This window comes from Tamandua tetradactyla, chromosome 21 (genome assembly GCF_023851605.1).
Source record: "Tamandua tetradactyla isolate mTamTet1 chromosome 21, mTamTet1.pri, whole genome shotgun sequence".
Lineage (NCBI taxonomy): Eukaryota > Metazoa > Chordata > Mammalia > Pilosa > Myrmecophagidae > Tamandua > Tamandua tetradactyla.
In genome coordinates this window covers 53,315,766-53,333,333 of record NC_135347.1, presented here as the reverse complement: position 1 = coordinate 53,333,333, position 17,568 = coordinate 53,315,766, and the positions used below count along the sequence as shown (strand labels likewise).

General features: G+C 32.9%; 1 protein-coding gene across 10 annotated transcripts in view; it reads left to right on the top strand.

The window, feature by feature from the left end:
- Positions 1-17,568, top strand: part of SCAMP1 (secretory carrier membrane protein 1) — a 161,585-nt gene that overhangs the window by 108,299 nt on the left and 35,718 nt on the right. For all 10 annotated transcript variants that reach the window (XM_077139352.1, XM_077139356.1, XM_077139354.1 and 7 more), the window contains 4 exons: positions 6-104; positions 1,031-1,139; positions 2,658-2,786; positions 6,711-6,870. In XM_077139352.1, coding sequence (XP_076995467.1) covers positions 6-104; positions 1,031-1,139; positions 2,658-2,786; positions 6,711-6,870 — 497 coding nt within the window. The remainder of the gene's footprint in view (positions 1-5; positions 105-1,030; positions 1,140-2,657; positions 2,787-6,710; positions 6,871-17,568) is intronic.

Here is a 17,568-nt window from a genome sequence, read left to right as displayed (position 1 = left end):
CTTAGCCTCCTCCAGGCAATGTGAAAATGTCTAATGTACCCAATACACAACCAGCAATAATGAAACCAACAGAGGAACCTCCAGCTTACACACAGATTGCAAAGGTTAGTTAATGTTAACTGTGTAAATTTATTTAGGAAATTACAATGTCAATAGCACATGCTTTCAGAGAAAATCATTCTTTAAACTATTGCATTCCTTATTGTTTAATTTTTAACTCACTGTTGAGTCTGAGCTAGCCAGCGTGTCAACTTTATAGTACTTAAACCTCTTTATTGTTCATAACATTTTCTTTATTCTATTATTAGCAATTGTTGTATATGTATATCATCAATGTGTACAGTTTGTATGGTCAAAATTTTACTGCTTTTGGTTTCACTTTTTAATGCACAGTACCATTACAGTAGCAAGATAAAATAATAGATATCATTTGGAGAAAGCAGTAATGGTTAAGTAAGAGATAGTGAGTGGTAAGAGGTAGAAGGTGGAAAAAGTATGAGAAAAACAGAGATGTATATTGCATGGTATTACAGAATGGTAAAAGAAGAGATAAACTGATATTTCTTAACCATATCCTTCTTTGACCTCATTATCTTATATAAGATACCATATAATAATATTCTTGTAATGGGAGCCTTATGTACCCTTTAACTGAACTGACAGAATCCAATTCAGTTTCTCTTTTCTCTAGTTGTTCATTTTTCTCAACTGTTCTCTTTGCCTCTATTCTTCACTGTTGGTTACACGAAAATCACTTATTCCATTTCCCAGTTACCTTATGACTCTCCTCTTACTGAGAGAGTATTTCCTCTCCTAATGAACTCAAAATTCCCACTGAATGTTTTCATACTCAGAAGATTTAAGTGGGCCAGATATCCCCATAGTATTCTGAAACTGTGGTCTTCAGTGAATTCCTCTATTTTTGAAAAGCATTTGAATTAGGTTTCTAGCATAGTAGAGGGAGAAGAAAGATATATAAATATTTTAGTATTTTAAACTTCTGACATCCTACCAACATTTTTTTGTTTAGGAGCATGCCTTGGCCCAAGCTGAACTTCTTAAGCGGCAGGAAGAACTAGAAAGAAAAGCAGCAGAATTAGACCGTCGAGAACGAGAAATGCAAAATCTCAGTCAACATGGTAGTATGCAAAGAAGTGTGAAATAAACATCACTCTTAATACTTTAAAATATGCTTTGAACAGCACTGGGTCATTTGGTTTATGGATAAAATCCTGCCCTGTTTTATTCTAGAAAAGAGGTCAGATATAATAGATTACCTGCTTGATACTTTGTAGCTCTCTGATCATGGCGGACTTGCATGTTTTTTGATAGTCTAGAAGAGTGATAGCCTTAGTACACAGAAAGTGAATGTGAATATGATCATTCTAGTTTAGTCTAAGGCCAAGAGGCTTGAATTCTGCCCTGGGGTCCATTTAGCTTTCTGAGTTCATGGAAGCATGCACTCCATTTGAGTTTATAAGACCAATTTTAAATTATCTGTCCCTTGTCTCCAAAAAGTATATCTCATCAAACGATGTTGGAAAATATGTTTATGTTAAGTCTAGAAAGCTTGGGGTATTTAGATGGTGCCAAAAAAAAAAAAAAAAAAAAAAAAGGTGCTGAATTTCCTATGAAATCTATTGAGGCTGTTGCCCAAAGGTTATTTCAAGGGAATATCTTAAGGGAAGCTGGCAGTATCTGGGTAAAAAGAGATAAGAGAGCTAGATAAGTCATTGTTAGGTTCTGGGATAGTGGTGGAATGAAAAGCCTGGAACAACAGTAATATACAAAATTGTTTCTCTTTTTCTTAGAATCTGGAAGTCTAGGGCCTCATGGAGATACATTTATCCTGGGTTATTTTCTTGCTTGCAACATCAGCAACAGCATATATAAGAGAAACTCAAAGTTTAACTGGGTTCAGTGTTTAGCTGTAAACTAAAATCTGTCCTGTGTCCTTAGCATTGACTAATACCATACTTCTATGATCTATATTTTAGTAAAGGTAGTGATGAAGAGTCAGTCTAATTCTTTAGCTTCTTTTTTTGACTGTTTCATGTTTTCTAACAGTTTTATGATTTTCTTAAATGTGTCTTTTGGAAGTTATCTTTTTCCAGACTTTGCTATTCCTAAATATGATACTTTGGTAGTTTAAATCTTAAGTTTCTTCATGGAGTTCACAGTAGAAAGCTTGAAAGATTTAAAAGCTGGTCTTCCCTTTCCACATGGGTTAGGAAAAAAGCAGAATTATAGTTTAAAATTAGAGATGCTGAGGAAGAAATTTGGGATTTAACGACTGGATGGCCTTCAGTGAGTCAGACTCATGGGTTTTGAAATAAATATTTTCTCACGTAGAGCCACTGGGTGTGTCCTTGTGCTCCCACACCCTTTTTTTTTTCTTTTGTGAATTGGTGGTTCGTTATGAACATATGATCTGACACTGGAAAATTATTTTACCATCTAATGTTTTTAAAGTGATATTCCGGGCAAGTTTTGAAAAATATAAAGCTTGGCTTTCAGAGTTGTAGGGTTATAGAGTTATAGTGTTATATTTCATAATACTTATTAAAAGAGGAGATAGAGTTTTTCTTTATTATAAACCAAAAATAAGAATAGCACATATTTGTCTAATGTGAAATAACTTTTTTTTAATCTTACAGGCAGAAAAAATAATTGGCCTCCTCTTCCTGACAATTTTCCTGTGGGACCTTGTTTCTATCAGGATTTTTCTGTAGACATTCCTGTAGAATTCCAAAAAACAGTAAAGATTATGTACTACTTGTGGATGTGTGAGTATAGAAAAATTTATATATTTATTTAGACTTCATATTTTGTTGTCAAAATCAACCATTTTTAAAAACTCGTAAAACTCATATATTAAAGTTATAGTGTAATAGATCATTTTTCATTTCCTTTTGATGGACCTTAATAATCAAAGTGAAACATATCATACTTAGGTACTTCAAAATTCTACTGTGTGTATAGAGAAAATAAAATGTTCTGTATTTGGCAATACAAGTCCTAGGTGAGGAAAATATACATATTGAGAACTGACATTCTTTTGAGGAACAAAGGACTTCTCTCTCACATGGGTAGAATTTCATAATGACCCTTTTTCCTTACAAAATGTTATGTAGGCATTATATGCTTTGAAAAAATTATGTATACTATTATGCAGCAGGAAAACCGTTTAAAATTTTTGTTAAATGTAGGCATTATGAATATTTTTAAAAGGGGTATAACATAGTGTAATATTATAAATTATAAATCTTTTTTTTTTTTTAGAGCTTGAGCCCAATTTACTTTTCACTTTAAAATAGTGGTGAATAATTTTTGGAAGTACCTAATTAATATAGGGAGTTTTATTGAATAGAACATTAAGACATTTTAAATGCTTTAGGTTTTGAGTATACTAATGACTCTTGGAATGGTAAAATAAAATGTCGAACTGTTAACAGTTTTGCTGTTTATATACAGAATTCCCACCTACAGTAGTCCCAATCCCATTTAATATTATTATTAAATGTCTGTAGGGGAAGTAGCTGTTGTGGTTTCTTACCTGCACAATTGTTGAGTTAATGGATAATTTGTAGGGTACATTTTTTTTTTTTTTAACATGGGCAGGCACCGGGAATCGAACCCGGGTCCTCAGGCATGTCAGGCAAGCACTCTTACCTGCTGAGCCACCGTGGCCCACTCGTAGAGTACATTCTTGATGGAGAATTTTGTGTTTGTTTACTTTATGATTAGGATGCTTTTTTTTCTTCCTAAATATCTGAGATAATTTTTATCAAAATCTTTTAGGTGCTTTCCTTACTTATGTGAAGTTGTTTTGGAATATGAGAAGCAGTTCCTCGTGGATAGTAGATTTATAACTCTTATATTTAGTTTCTTTTTGAGATTTTGTTGTCAATATAATAATATCTTTTAATGAATCTCCACTGTCAGTAGTAGTATATATTTTCAGTGTAATTGACTGTGGTTGTTTCTACCCATGTTCAGTTGCCACATCTGAACTATATTTAAAGAGGGCTCAAGATTCCAGTTCAGCTTCTGATTTGAAAGCACATTACCTAGATCTAGTACCAGCTCAGTAATATCTCTAAATTTGATAAAATATAGATTGTGTTAAATTTATTTTCACAAATTATTTCAGTTGTTGAATTTTAGTTGACTAATGCTGTCACATTGTAATAGTAATTAGAATGAGATCTACCATTTATTGAGAATTTGCTTTGTGCCCGACACAGTGTTAATCACTTTATATACATTATCTTATTAAATCCTAACCACATTTTGAAGCAAGTATTATATTATTTGGTTTTATAGATAGGGAAACTTAAGCTTAAGATGAACTTGTCCAAGTTTACACAAATCGGGTCTGCGCTGAATCACTTGACTCCAGAGCTCAAGGTCTAAAATTCCATGTGATACCACCTAAAAGTACAAAGTGAAAAATTAATTTACATTTTACACCGAAATATGATGAAGCTATGCTCTCAAATGTACCTTAACCTGAAACAAGTAATTAATCCTAATTTAATGAGCTGAGCAATTAGAGATCTCACTGTGAAATGAATCTTAAGAACCTGCTTATACTCATATTAAAAAGAAAGATAAACAACATTGTTTTTATATTAAAGACCATTTAGTGAAGAAGTTAACATACTGTTATAAAGCTGTTTATGGAAGGTGTTTATATTGTAATACAGAAGCATACTGTAATCGAGCATATTGTAGTGGTAATTGAAAATTTAGGTTCATTAATACCAGATTTCAATACTTAATAAAGCAAATAGAAATTTTGTATGAAGTTGTTCACCATGCAGATCGTGTAAACAAAATAGCTTGACGATCTTTAGTGTTCTACTTATACTTGGAATCCACCAGCATAGATTCATTGCTCACTTAAATTGGATTGAAATCATCAACATAGAATCATATAATTCCTATTACATGACTTTCAATGTTTTTAAATCTCTGCATAAATGGAGAGATTGTTCAGTAATTAGGCCTAGACACCTTACTCTTCATTGTAGTATAGATAAATGATTTATTGTTTATGATTGGTGGTTACTGTGAAAATATTTAGAAAACTTTTTAATAGACTACACAGAATTAAATTTATATTTTTATCTATACTTTGGAGAACTTTGTGAATTTTGAAACACACACATACTCTTTTGTTCATCTTCTCCCTCTCTTTCTCTCTCCTTAAGTGGATTGGGAGATAAGCCTTTAAAAATTGCTTTTCTGAAGATTGGGATTTAAGTGGACATACAAAATTTCGTTAGGTAGCTGGATGCTGTTTTAATGCTACAGAATAATAGTTTGCTCTTTCATAGTCTTTTGAGTTTGTTTTTGAGCCCTTAACAGAACTACCTTTATTTTGATCCAGAGGATTTTGCGTAAATTTACTAGTAAGCTAGCTTTCATGAGACTTAAACATCCTAATGAAAATAGAGTAATTAATAGGTGTCTGTTTAATGTGATAGAGTAGAATGGAGTTTTAAGGCTGAATTTTTATAACTGAAAAATTGAAACTCACAGAGGTTAAGAGATTGGCTCATTATTTGTAACTCATGTGTTTCCACTCTTCTTCTGGTGGTTTTTTTGCTGCTCTAGAGTTTGTATGCTTATATTGTAATTAGATGAGAACTGGAGGTATCCTAGAATTTGTATTTTTATCCTTGTTCATTACTAATTACTTCTGTTTGATTCATAATTTAAAATAGAAATTAAGAAAAAGTTTAGTATATATATGTCTGAGATTTTAAAAATTGTTTAGTAGGTTTTAAATTTATTTTTAATTCACTAATAGTTTGTTGGTATACATTTTTGTATTGATAATTTACATTCAACACTATTTTAGCTTTGAAAGATTTATTTTATGTAATAAATTTAGCCTGTGAATTCATATTAAAAAAAGCTTTAAAAAATTATAATGGGTAAATGCGTTTTCTCAGAATCGTGGTGTAGTAGATGTTAATCAGATTTTTAGCAGCATATAAAGAGTTTTTCAAGTTCTATTTATGTTAATCAAAACTAAGGTCTGCCACAGAAGCAAAAAGTTTAACCCTCTAATAAAGAAAAATAATTTTCGGAGACTCTAAAACCATAGGCCATTCTATGGAGTATGAATTAGCAATCATCATAGATTGACTCTGGAGTTGCTGGAAATTACTACTGTTTTAGTCCAGTGGTCATTATTAATTTTATTGCTGAAAAAAATGTTAAAATGAGATTTCACAGGGCACTTTTCTGGTTTTCTCTTCTCTTTTGTCCCCTCTGAGGATTCTGCAGCCCCAGTCTATAAATATATAATTTTTAATGTAGGACTTTTTTTCATCCCAAGTCTTGTTCTTTCCCTGAAAGGCACTGCTTTTCTTCCTGGGCCTCAAGATCAAGGAGCACTTCACATATTTCCTTGTCCTAGAAGAAGCCCTTAGAAAGTGCATCTCTGGTTTAGTTGCATAATTTCCCATTAGGAGAGAACCACCATAATTTTTGCTAAACAGTGTGTGTATTAGAATTACTTTTTCTGTATATACTCTGTTTTCAAATCAGTGAGTAAGATAAGAGCCTTTCTCTCCGGAAACGTGGGAATAGACATTTGCTATTAAGAAGTATTTTTTTCATTTATAATTTTTGTTGAATGAACTCATAAATTGAATGTAAACATTTCTTTTCTATTTTGTTTTTTGATTCTACAGTCCATGCTGTTACACTGTTTCTAAATATCTTCGGATGCTTGGCTTGGTTTTGTGTTGATCCTACAAGAGGGGTTGATTTTGGATTGAGTATCCTGTGGTTCTTGCTTTTTACTCCTTGTTCATTTGTCTGTTGGTACAGACCACTTTACGGAGCTTTCAGGTAAAATGTGTGCACTTTAAAATATGTTCTTTAAAACCTATGAAGTAAATAACTCGTAGTTTACCTTAAGGGTAAAATTGACGAATTTTCGTTAAAAAATTTTATTTTCTATACCGTACCTCCAGAATAGTCCATCTGTCTGTATTTATTGGATTTGTAAGTCAAAAAACTCATTCTTTTCTCCCACTTGAAAAAAGATTTCAAATATGAAAATTAATGAAGGAAAAATGAAAATCTTAGATCTTGATCTTTATAAAATGTTCTGTTCCATTTGATACCCTTGACTTTAAGGACAGTTTTGCTTTTTGTTCTCTCTACTCCCTGTCCACCATACCCAAAAAATCACAAATGGTGATTATAAACTTAATTTTTAAATGAGCCTAGTGAATACTTAAATGTGATACTTAAAATGAATCAGTTTCACCAAGCAACTTGGTAATTATTTTCTGTGTGATGCTTTTTTTTTTTCTAAAGGCAGCAACTTAAAACTATTTTGGCTACTAGATTAACTATAATGCTTTCGTGGTTTATTTTAAGTGATGGTTAGATTGATATTTCCTAAATGTTTGTTTTGTGGGTTATTAATGGGTGTTGGGGGGAAAAAGGCTCATTTTAATAAGCATGGGAAAAGCTGGGTAATAAAATTAGGCAACTTTCTTCATTTTAGCATTTATTACTCTTTGATTGGCTAATGTGCTCTTTGACTTGACCATGAATCGTATTATTTTTTTGTGGAGCATATTGTCAAGACTATTGCTTTAAGAAATAAACGTTGGGAATTGTTGATTTAGATGATAGTCTTGGGTGGTTTCAAATATCAGTAGTTCATCACTTAATTTTTATTTGACTAAAGTCATTTATGAATATTGAACCTTTCTATTTCAACTCTCATGAATGAGGAACAGCATTACTAGGATGCAGTCATATATTATGTAAATGAAGCATTAGGAAACTTAGAGGGCCTCACTGAATTGATTTTTTTTTTCTGTTTCAACCTGACATCTCTTTAATTAACTGCAATTTGTATCACTACCCCTTCAGTGGAATTTGAAACCTATATTTGTAAGCAAATGGGGGGGGAAAAAAGGAGGAAAAGATGAAAGATTAGGGAATTTGGAGAAAAAAGGTGTTAGACAACAGAAAAGTAATTTGGTTAGAAATAGAATGAAGGGAAGAAGAAGGATAGGAGGAGGGAAAAGTAGGAAAGAATCTTTGGATATATTGGAATAAGAGAGGTTGGTTGTCAAGAAATAGGGAGTAGTTAGTGCCCTGAAGATGTTGGTTGAAGAGAAATGAAGACCTGTTTGCTTCTTCCACGAAAGCAGAATTATTCCTTTTTTCCTTGTTATCTAAGCCTGACTTACAAGACTTATTTAAAATTTTTTTTTTTTTAGGCATCTGACCTTTGCCTACTTACTTCCATCATGTTACCAATATGCTCTCTGTAATGATGCTGGTGTAGGGAGTGGGGACATTTTTATGAGATTACTTTAAAAGTGACCAGAGACTAGAGACTTTGGATTTTAAACCTTCTCTGACTTATGCAGCCAAAATAAATGACTAAAAGCCAGCTTTCTGTCTATTAGTACCTAAAGTCACTTTGTTCCTTTTTATCCTTTCTTTGCCAGTTGAAACAAAAATGCTTTGTGTGGAACATTTTTACTTCTGGTGTTGTCAGTTCCTAGGCTGTGCTCTTAGTAGCATTTCGACCCTTTAGAGTATATTACAAAAGTGTTAATTGTCTGGATTTCACTGTTTAGAACAGAATTGAGAGAAATAATATTTTATGGGGAAGCTGAAAATAAATTATTTTAAATTATTAATTTACTTTGTGTGACTTTGGCATTTCCTTCACCACCCAGAGTGTCACGTGTTTCTGGGTCTGCTACTGTCTTCCTCTACAGTATATTAAAAATTTATTGATGATGACTTTCTCCCTTAAATAAAATGAAAGTCTCAAACCAGATACATTAGATATGTGAGGTTTTTAAATAAACTTTACTTAAAGTGTTTAAGTGTTTTATTTGAGATCAGTTTTGATCAGGATTATTGCTTTTGAAAAGGGACAGACAGAGAATATGCAAAGTGCTCCATATTATTGTCCAAAACAGATGAGTGTAAGATGATTTAGAGATGAGACACACGCATCTGAATATACTATGTAAGTCAGTAGAAAATTAATAACTAAAACCTTTTAGGTCTGGTTCATGTATTTCTTAAAAGAAATTGTTCCTGAAAGCATTTATTTTATTGATCATAGGCTCTAAAGTTAAGCCAGTGTGCTTTTTAAAGTTATTAATAATTTATTCTTCTCAGGCTAATGATATATTTGCCTATTCCATAAAATTGCTTAAATACCTATTATGAGTTTCCTTTCTTCAGGTTTTCCTAGAAGTGAAGAAAAGAGCAGGAAGTAATAAGGGACTAAATTTAAGATAAACCAGTGATTGCAAACATACAAGTTGGAGGAGGACATTAAATTGGAGAAATCGATCAGATATCTTTTTAATTACCCTATGAATTTTTTTTCTTGTAGATGAGAGGGAATTTCAAGTTTCTAGAGTAGCTGTTAGTTTTATGGTAGAGTGATAATAACTAGAAGTCATACTAGAAAGTCTTTTTTTCAAGAATGATCAATACTTTGCTCGTTGGTTGGAGTTGGATTTTTAATTGCAGTATTAGTTTATCATCCTTTTGCCTCCCTGCTGACTCACAATTTAAAAGTAAATGAACTCAATATCTCCAGAAAATTCTTTAAAGATTACTTACTGACCTTGTGATCAGGAATTTGTTATAATTTGTATAACTGTGTAACAGCTGGGTAAATCTTTTTATATATTGACTCCAACCTAAGAAAAAGACAGTATTTTTAGCTGAATTATAAAATGCCTTTAGATTGAGTTAAAATATTTTTATTTTTTTATTTTTTTATTTAATACATGGGCAGGCACTGGAAATTGAACCCGGGTCCTCTGGCATGGCAGGCAAGCGTTCTTGCCGCTGTGCCACTGTGGCCTGCCCTGAGTTAAAATATTTGACACTAATCTTAATGCCTGTTGAACGTTTTAAATCTAATTTAAATAATTATGTTGGTGATCATGTAATATATAGATTATTACATATAGTCCTCCTTATATGTGATGTAAGTTGGCTCTATTTGGGTATAGTCATTTTTTTAATTAATTATTATGCTAGAGAAATTTGTTTTCCAGCATCTTCTGAGATTTTATTTTAGTATTTCATTTGTAAGTTCATTATTAAGTTCTCTTGATTCTCTTAGGAAGATATTACTATTTAGATACACAACTTATGACTGCAAAGCAATTGGAAAATATGAAATACTTGCAGGTTAAATTAATCACTCATTGAGCACTGATGTATCTAGTCTGGAGATCCAAAGAAGATAAAGTACTTGCTCTCTAGAAGTATCTAAAAAATTTAAAACAGGGACATTTCTGAAATGAAATGTAGAATTCATATATAAAAATTGGGTGATATTCAAACACTCAAAAAATGTTTAAATTCCAAAGTAATTTAATGCTGGTATCGTGCCTTGTGATGTCTCTCTCAACGTAAGGCCTGTTATTTTCAAGTAAACCTTGGGTTGCTTTTTTGAGGATTTAATTTTTTTTTTTAATAAATAGTCTTCTCTGGAACTAGAGAAAAAACAACCCACTTTTACTGGCACCATCAGAATATCAGAATTCATGAAAACAATAGCTTTCAAACAGTATGAAACACTGTTTTATATGAATATGGCTTCTTTTAGTTTTCAACCAAGTTGCTCCTTTTGTGGATACACTTAGAAGATTTTGTCCTTCCTAAAATAACCCTACTGCATAAATCAGAAGGAAAATATTATAGAAAAGTTTAAATATATGTGCTTTAAAAGTTAAGTTTTTTTAGTATCAGAATGGATTAACTATTAAACATGGAGTTGTCATTTTGTCAGATTTTAGAAAGATGGTAACTTTGTTCTTAATTTGTGCTTCCACAAATCACTGAACATTAGGTAAATACTTTTAAAATATTAGGTGATTATCAGTGAGGCAGCCTTGTAGTTAAAAGAGAGTAACTGCTGGAAACATTGAGAAAGGGTTAGCATACTGACTTTTCCACTACAGCTGTGTGGCCTTTAGAAAAGAAGGTCAAAACTTTTCAGTGCCTCAGTATGTTAAGTGTAAACTGGCAATGATATTTGCAGAATGGTAAAAGGATTAGAGATAATCCTCTCTATCTCTGTGCACAGTTTGGCTTTATAGATGGTCCACAAGTTGTAGCTAGAATTCGTTTTTTACTTTTTCGTCTTTGTTCGAGTGTATCATTTACTTTTGATGCTCTGTAGATGTGCAGTGATTTAGTATACATTATTTTTTCTTTCTTTTATTCTGTTGTCTGCTTGTGCTTCAGCTAAGAGATCATAATTTAGTTTATGGTGTATGTAGGTCTACTGTATTACCAGATAAAAATGAACTTTTAAAAATCTAATCTGAAAATCCCTTTTACCTTTTGTCTATGTATAATATAATTACTACTATACATGGATTTATTTCTACTATCTTACTATCTTTTTGTTTTTATATTTCTTTTACTCTTTTTGTACTGTCTTTTAGATTAATAAAGTGTTTTATTTCCCTTTTATTAACTTTATTAGTTATATATTCTTTTATTATTTTCTCTTGTTTTAGTACTGGCCTACTGATAATGAATGTCCTCAGTTTTTGTTCGACTGGAAACATTTTCTTTTTACCTTCAGTTTTGAATTATAGATGAAGTATATATAGAAAGAACTTGGTATAAATACTGCGTTGCCAGTTACTTCCTTGTAGCACTTTAAAGATGGCATTCCATTGTTTCTCAGTTTTCATCATTTCGATTGAAAGTCAGTTGTCAGCCTTAATTGTACTTCTTTAAAGGATTTATCTTTCACTATAGGCTGTTTTATAGATTTTCTGTCTAGGTTTCCAGTAGTTTTCTTTGTATTCTTCCTGCTTGGAGTTTGTAGTTTCTTCAATCTATTGGTTGATATTTTTTGAACAGTGTTTGAAAATGTTGACCATTATTTCTTCAAATAATTGCTTTTGCTCCTATCTGTCTTCTCTTTTGGGCTTCAGTTAACATAAATTATAACTTTCTCCTCTACCCTACATGCCTTTTATGTATTTTCTAGTTTGCCCCCTCCCCCAGGTTTCATTTAGATACTTTCTATTGATTTATCTTCAGTTTCACTAATCCCGTCTTGTGTTTTGTCTAATCTGCTGTTAAACTCATATATTGAATTTCAGTTTTGTCTGTGTTTTACAATATGCACTGGGATTTTATTTAAAGAATACAGTTTTCTGGTGAAATCCTCCTACTGTCTTAATGATCCTTCCGGTATGTACTCTCTGGGTCTATACTGCTGTTTCTTGGCATGCTTAATAGCTCTTAACTGGATATAGACATTGTGAGTAAAAAATTATACAGGGTTCAGATGAATTTCATATGCTTCAGGGAAAGTTCACTCTTTCCCCTGCTTATCCCATAGGAAAGTCAGTGCCTGGGATGAGTCAAGGCTGAGTTGTAGTTCTGTTTAGTCTCTGGTTCTCCTCTATGTAGGGAGTAATCCCCCCAAGTTTTCAGCTGAGAGCGTAGCATGTTCACTAGAGTGCCTCCCCCAGCAGGTCTTGGACTGAAATTATAGTCATGTGGTCCCTGGAGATGGGGAGTGGGGAGGGAAGGCAATGTCCTTTCAGTGGGGCTGTGAAGTCAAAAATACTTTCATAGTAATGGTAAGATATTTTGCCTTTTTTTACTCTTATTATCTTGCAGGTGTATAGGGGAGCCTACATGACTTGTGATATTGTGACAGATTGAATGCAAAAGGAGATACAAAAATGCATCTATCTTCCATTAAATCAGACTTTTAAAAGAGTTGCCAAAGGGCAGGCCATGGTGGCTGAGTGACAGAGTTCTCACCTGCCATGCCGGAGACCCGGGTTTGATTCCCAGTGCCTGCCCATGCAAAAAAAAAAAAAAACAAAAAAAACCAAGAGTTGCCAAAAATAAAAAAAGTTTCTCTTTTCAAAAATAGTTATTTTTCATAAAAATACTAATTTTGTTAACTTGTGAAGATTTATTGTTTCCATAAATGAATAATAAATACGTGGAGTATTTCTCTGTTTTAATTTTTAATTTGTTAAGTCAATAGCTATAACCTGCATAAACAAACTTTTTGGGGGTCTTCAGTAATTTTAAAGAATATGAAGAAGTCTTGAGACCAAAAGCGTAAGAACTACTACTGTAATCCTTAATTCCCTTCTGAGACTGCAAAAAATTGTCCTTTCAGAAACTCTGCTTATCTTTTTAGCTCTAGAATTTGGTACATACCCTGAGGAAAATTTTGGCTGTATTTTAGGACCATTTTTTTTTTTTTAAACATGGGCAGGCACTGGGAATCGAACCCAGGTCCTCTGGTATGGCAGGCAAGCATTCTTGCCTACTGAGCCACTGTGGCCTGCCCTAGGACCAGTTTTTTGCTTCCTGTTTCTCGTCAGTATTTTGTTATGTTAGATCTCTAGTTCTGTGTGTCTTGCTCTTGAGACTGTTAGTAGTTCTGTTGGTTTGTCTGTCCCCTAGCAGCAGCCCTTTATATAGGAGAAGTCTGGATATTTAGCCTTACTTACATTCAGGGGAAAAGTGGCTTACATCTCTGTAGTCAGTGTACATCCCTGTAGTTCCCCACTTCTCCAGTACCATGGTCCCCCTATTGCTGGTTGTTTTAGAAGCTCTTCAGTGGATTTAAATGAGTTTTGTTTTGTTTTCAATTTTATCCTGCTCCTCTAATTGATTGTTTATGGTGGGAATGCAAACATTTCTGGAATATTCAGTGAACTAAAAATGAGATTAATCTATCATTAACCCAAAGCAACTAAGTGTTGCTTGTGTTGTGTTTTTATGATTTTCACACAATTGAAATAGGGCCATTAAGACAGTTTTAAAAATAATATTTTCCTTTTTTTATTATAAAATATTTGATACGTACCAAAAAATAATCTGAAACATAATTTATAAGGCATAATAGTGAAATATCTGTGAACTGTGAACACACTGCTCAATTTAAAAAATGAAACATTATTTATATTGTTCCTATGTTTTTGCTTCATGGATAGAAATTAGGCTAAGTTAGATATTTATCTCATTCTCTTGTTGTTTTTAGTTTTATCATATGTATATAGAAATTTCTAATTTATATATATATATATATATATGTATGAATGATAAATGTATATATAGCCATGAATCATTATTTTTGGTTTACCTTGTAAGAAATACCTTTTCATGTAATTTTAATTCTTATTAAAATTATACATGTCTGCTTAGAAATTATTTGTCCAGTTTAAAAAATAAAATAACTGAAAATGGATTTTTAGTAAAAAATAAACCCTGCATGCCCCACTCACCCCCTTTTACCAGTAGTTCTTTGCACCTGAGTTATGTTTGTGGCATTTACCTCTATATTTAAAAGTAATCATGTGCTGTCATTATTTTCATTTTATTTACAGATCTGTTGAGATATATTTTATATACTATAAAATTTGCCCATTTCAAAGGTACAATTCAGTAATTTTTTAGTAAATTTATAGAGTTGGGCAGCCATCCCCACGATCACTTTTAGAATTTTTCCATCATCCCCAAAACTTTCCTGAAGCTCCTTTGCAGTCACTCCCTACTCCAGTTTCCAATTCCAGAGAATCTCTCATCTACTTTCTGTGTCTAAAAATTGTCTTTTCTGGATATGTTATAGAAAGGAATACTAGAATAGGCATATTCTTTACTGGATTCTTTTACTTAGAATAATGTTTTTAGGTTTATCCATATTGTAACATATTTGTAGATAATTAGAATATTTTAGATTGCTGCCTGATATTCCATTGTATGGACTATACCATATTTTGTTTATCCATTGATCATTTGATGCACATCTTGCTTGTTCGCAGTTTTTGGCTATTATAAATAATGTTGTTATGAGCATTTGTGCAGGTCTTTGTGTGAATATGTTTTCATTTCTCTTAGATTAAAAATGCCTAGGAGCAGCATTACTTGGTCATGTGGTAAATGTTTAACTTCTTTTTATTTATTTTGACATTTTTAAATTTTTAAGAAACTGCCAAACTGTTTTCCAAAGTGGCTGTGCCATTTTACCTTCCCACCAGCAACCTTATTAGGTTCCAGTTTCTCTATATCTTCACTCACACTTCTTGTTTTCTGTCATTTTTAGTGGGTATGTAGTGGTATCTCATGACTTTATTTGTATTTCTTTGGTGACTGAGTTCTGAGCATTTTTTCATTTGCTTGCTGCCATATGTGTGTCTTCTTTGATAAAATGTCTATTTGAGTTTATTGCCCATTTTAAAACTGAGATGGACTACTTACTATTAAACTTAAAAATTTTATATTCTGTTGTAATTATATATATTCTGAATATAATTCCTTTATATGATTAGCAGATATTTTTTCCTGGTCTTTGGCTCTAATAGTGCCTTAGGAAGCACTATTCATAAAGCTTTCATTTTTAAATGTAGATTAATTTATCAATTATTTTCCTTTATGTCATGCCCAATTGATATCATGTGTAAGAACTCTGCATAACCCTAAGTCATAAAGATTTTCTCCTATATTTTCTTTTAGCAGTTTAATAATTTTAGCTCTTATATGTATTTACTTCTGTGACCCATTTTTTAGTTCATTTTTGTTTCTTGTGGTGGGTAAGGGTTCTAAATGTATCTATTTACATATGGATTCCAAATATCACCGCACCATTTGTTGAAAAGACTATCTTTACTCAACTAAAGTATCTTTGTGTCTTTGTCGAAAAAATTAATTTTCCTCATATGTATGGGTCTTTTCTGGACTTCCTCCCATTGAATTGTCTTGGTACCTTTGTTTAAAAATCCATCCAGAGAAGTTGGTTCATGAGGTTTAAGGAAACAAGCTATCTTTATACTATAACAGTGGAAAGTGAAGAAGCAAGTGCTTGATATAAAAGCTACAGTAAGTTACCCAAAGATCTAGCTAAAATAACTGTTGAAGGTGGCTACACTTAAAAACCGATTTCAGTCCAGACAAAATAGGCTTCTGTTGGAAGAAGGTGCCATCTAGTACGTTCATAGCTAGAGAGAGAAGGCAATGCCTGGAGCTTCAGAGGAGAGGCTTAAGTCTCTTTTAGTAAGGGCTCATGCAGCCGTTGATGGTAAGTTGAAGCCAGTGGTCATTACCATTCTGAGTATCTTGGAGTCCTGTACTCTCTAAAGGGAGCAACAAAGCCTGGATGGTAGCACATCTGTTTTCAACATGGTTTACTTAATATTTTAAGCCCACTATTGAGACCTACTGCTCAGATGAAAAGATTCCTTTCAGAGTATTACTGCTCATTGACAATGTACCTGGTTACCCAAGAGCTCTGATGTACAACAAGATGAATGCTTTATTTTCATGCCTGACCAACACAACATCCATTCTGCAGCTTATGGATCAAGGGGTGGTTTTGACTTTCAATTCTTATGATTTTATAAGTACATTTCTTAAGGCTACCTGCTCTAGATATTGATGCCCTCTGGTAAATCTGGGCAAATCAATTAAAAACCTTCTGGAGAGGAGTCACCATTCTAGATGCCATTAAGAACATTCATGATTGATGGAAGGAAGGCAAAATATCAACATTAACAGGAGTTCGAAAGAGTTTGATTCCAACCCTCCTGGATGACTTTGAAGGGTTTTAGACTTCAGTGGAGGAAGTAACTGCAGATGTGATAGAAATAACAAGAGAGCTAGAATTAGAAGTATAACCTGAAGATGTGACTGAATTGCTGCGGTCTATTGATAAAACTTGAGCAAAGGTAAAGTTGCTTCCACAAAGAGAGGGGTTTATTGAGATGAAATCTACTGTGGAAGAAGCTTTGAACATTGTTGAAATAATAACAAAGATTTAAAATATTACATAAACTTAGTTGATAAAGCAGTGGCAGGGTTTGAGAAAATTGACTCTGTGTTAGTTTGTTAAAGCTACTGGAATGCAATATACCAGAAATGGAATGGCTTTTTTAAAAGGAGTTTATTAAGTTTTAAGCTTACAATTCTAAGGCCATGAAAATGTCCAAATTAAGGCACCAGCAAGAGGTTACCTTCACTCAAGGAAGGCTGATGCTGTCTGGAGCACCTCTGTCAGCTGGAAAGATATGTGATGTGTCTCTAGAGTCTTTGGCTTCTGGACACTTCTGTCAGCTGGGAAGGTACCTGGCTGTGTGGACTCTAAAGCTTTTTCCAAAATGGTTCTCTCTGAAGGTATTCCAGTAAGCAACCCCACTTTGAATGGGTAGAGACACATATCCATAGAAACCACCTAATCAAAAGGTCCCACCCAGCAATACTGAATCGGGGTTAAAGAACATAGCTTTTCTGGGGTATACAACAATTTCAAATTAGCACAGACTCCGATTTTGAAAGATGTTCTAATGTAGGTAACATGCTATCAAACAGTATCACCTGCTACAGAGAAATCTTTCCTGAAAGGAGGACTCAATTGATGTGGCAGACTTCACTATTGCTTATGTTACAACCACCCCATCCTTCAACACCCTGCTCAGTCAGCTATTATCAACATTGAGACAAGATGCTCCCTCTACCAGAAAGATTAAAGTTGCTGAAGGTTCAGATGAT